The 2,494-nt window shown below is 39.9% G+C and overlaps 1 protein-coding gene across 1 annotated transcript; it reads right to left on the reverse strand.

Annotated features, from left to right (window-relative positions):
* Positions 1-428: 428 nt before the first annotated feature.
* On the reverse strand, positions 429-2,165 carry LOC147868641 (uncharacterized). Its single transcript, XM_087321819.1, has 2 exons — positions 1,431-2,165; positions 429-1,050 (listed from the first exon to the last, which is right to left on the reverse strand). Exons 1-2 carry the CDS (start codon positions 2,055-2,057, stop codon positions 508-510), a joined length of 1,170 nt encoding a protein of 389 aa, XP_087177945.1. The 5' UTR covers positions 2,058-2,165; the 3' UTR covers positions 429-507.
* Between the last annotated feature and the right edge of the window lie 329 nt (positions 2,166-2,494).

A 2,494-nucleotide genomic window follows, 5' to 3' on the forward strand; every position in this document is an offset into this window, starting at 1 on the left:
ATTGTGTAACTCACAATTGATTTCTAGTGAACTCATATAGTGCATCCCATAGTAAATGATATCAAATCAATATTGAAATTTCATGACGAGAGCCCCCAAAGGCTTTTCATTTAGTAACTCTGAAAATTATTTTGTATGTGAAGATCATAACATGGTGGCGCATTAGATACTATTGTTGACAAACCTTTGTGCCTTGGCACTCAATTATGGAATATGAATTAGAGGACCTAAAATAGTAGTACAAAGAAGAGGCATATGGTGTTATACTCTTTAAATTTCAATTGTTGCATAAATCACAAAGTGAGAGGTCATATCTCTTCAAATGGTTGCATGGTTTGGTCATGAAGTATTAAGTTTGATTCTCATGGAATGAATGTTTCAACTAACAAGGTAAAGAGAATTGAGCAATGACAATGGTGGATCATATGTATATTTTACAAACATGTTACTCCTTAAGAAATTCATGTACAAATACAATCATGGTAGCCCTTTTCCCTTACAATTTGTCTAAAGCTCCAAGCCTAATGATTTCCTTTTGTGCATAGTGTTGCCTTGACAATTTGTATCGATGACATGGCTTCCACACTTGGGGCATTTAGGTTCTGACCTCAAGAGCATGACATACATTAGACAACATGGGCAACCCACAATCACCATGCTATTGTTACACGCATCTTTGTCATATTGGTTGTTGTCAACATGGTCTAGGTTGTATGGCGGAAAAGTCTCCTTCATCAAATGAGAGTTAACGTTAGTAAGAGGACCAAAAGACGACAAGTTCAAGTTAAGTTCCAAATTAGCTTCTTGGGTGGGGGAGCTCGATATCTTGTTTTTCTTGGAAGCATATGGATAAGAAGTGCTACCACTAGCGAGGGACAATGTCGGATTGACATCAAGGCAAAGTTGTCCATGTTGTTGTGCCGAGGAGGCAGACATGGGTCGAGCATGTTGCGATGATACATCTTTCGTTGGTTCTAATGTGGAGGATTCACTTGGGTCATTGAGAGTTGTAGCCCTCAAAGCGGAGTTGACGAAGTATACTTCTCCAGTCTACGACAAAACATAGAGAAACTTCATATGACCTTGGTTCTTAAATAATAAAAGCATGGTAATATGATCATGCGAAAAACCAAGGAATTTCAAAGCAAACATGAAAAACTATGACAACCTAAAAACATATAAGGTATAAGAAACAAAGTCACTTTAAAGGGGGAGATTGGTCCTTCCCTATATTGGTGGGAGGCTCATTATAACGATGGAATTACATGGATATTTATATAAGGGCACCTAAAGACTAGGTACCAAGTTGTCAATCCACATAGTGTTTATATGTATGTATATCAATGGAATTACATGGATATGTATATGGAGGGCACTTAAAGACTAGGTACCAAGTAGCCAATCCACATATTGTTTGTATTTATATATACCTTAAGATCGAGGCATTTCTCCCAACCCGTCCTCCGAGGAACACAATGGTGGGCATCATCCAACGGATCCACACCAGTCATTAGCTCCGACTCCGACTTTGAATTCGATGACCCTAGGATACAATCCGACGACCAAGACGACGATAACAAAGAGTTAGGAGGACCTGGGGGTGGTTTCGTGATAGGCAATACCTCGACAAGGCCAACATCGGCGCAAGAATTTGTAATGGTTTCTTGGTTGCCGAATAGATCGAGTGTGGTGTTAGCCGTGAGGGAAGTATGAGGTGCGATTATATTATTCGACGAGGGCGGTGTTTGATGGTCATCGAATTGGCTAAGCATGAGTTGGAGGATGTCGCGGGAGTCATTTTCGTTCCATGGCCTCTTCAATGGGTTGGTGGTGATGTTATAAGTAGAAGGGGAGGATGAAGGGATGGTGGTGTCTCTATTGGTGGTGGTGGTGGGGATTGTTGGGAGGTTGTTTATGTTGATGGCTAAGTTGGGGCTGAGGGAGACCATGGTGGTGTTGTGATTATTATGGGTAGTAGTATTGGTATGATTATGGGGCCATTGGCAACTTGATTCTTGTTGGAGTTGTAGTTGTTGTTGTAAGGCAATGGTGGCCATGGAGTGAGCTATGAGATAGTAGAAGAAATTAGATTGGAGAGAGAGAGAGAGAGAGAGAGTTCTAACAAGTGATCTTCTTCTCCATTTAGCTTAGCTTAGCTTATTATCTTCTTCTCCTTTTGTCTATGTATATATACATGTATAAATAGAGAGAATAGAGAGAGGGGGGGGGGGGGGGGGGTGGACAATAAAGATCCTTTTGTGAAACCTCTTCTTCCTTGTTTTTCTTTTTCTTTTTCTCTTAGTTTTCCTCATTTGATTTTATGGTTATTTTATTATCTATTTAATATGTATATGCATGTATATTAAATTGTAGCCTATTTTCAACCCCCTTGCTTTGCACATGAATGAAACTCATAATACTGTCTTTCATAATTAAGGCCTCTCTTGAAAGGGCAAGTGGTGTGATGATGGTGGTGTTACTGGTGCAAAGGGCC

This window comes from Azolla caroliniana, unplaced genomic scaffold, assembly GCF_043228905.1.
Source record: "Azolla caroliniana isolate FFs.n. ecotype wild unplaced genomic scaffold, voAzoCaro1.0.p SCAF_1, whole genome shotgun sequence".
NCBI lineage: Eukaryota > Viridiplantae > Streptophyta > Polypodiopsida > Salviniales > Salviniaceae > Azolla > Azolla caroliniana.

Excerpts from the sequence above, each read along its gene's own strand:
- LOC147868641 (XM_087321819.1), bottom strand. The coding sequence starts at position 2,057 with ATGGCCACCATTGCCTTACAACAACAACTACAACTCCAACAAGAATCA. Across the intron at positions 1,051-1,430 it reads AGAAATGCCTCGATCTTAAG|ACTGGAGAAGTATACTTCGT; the intron begins GTATATATAAAT and ends GTTTTGTCGTAG.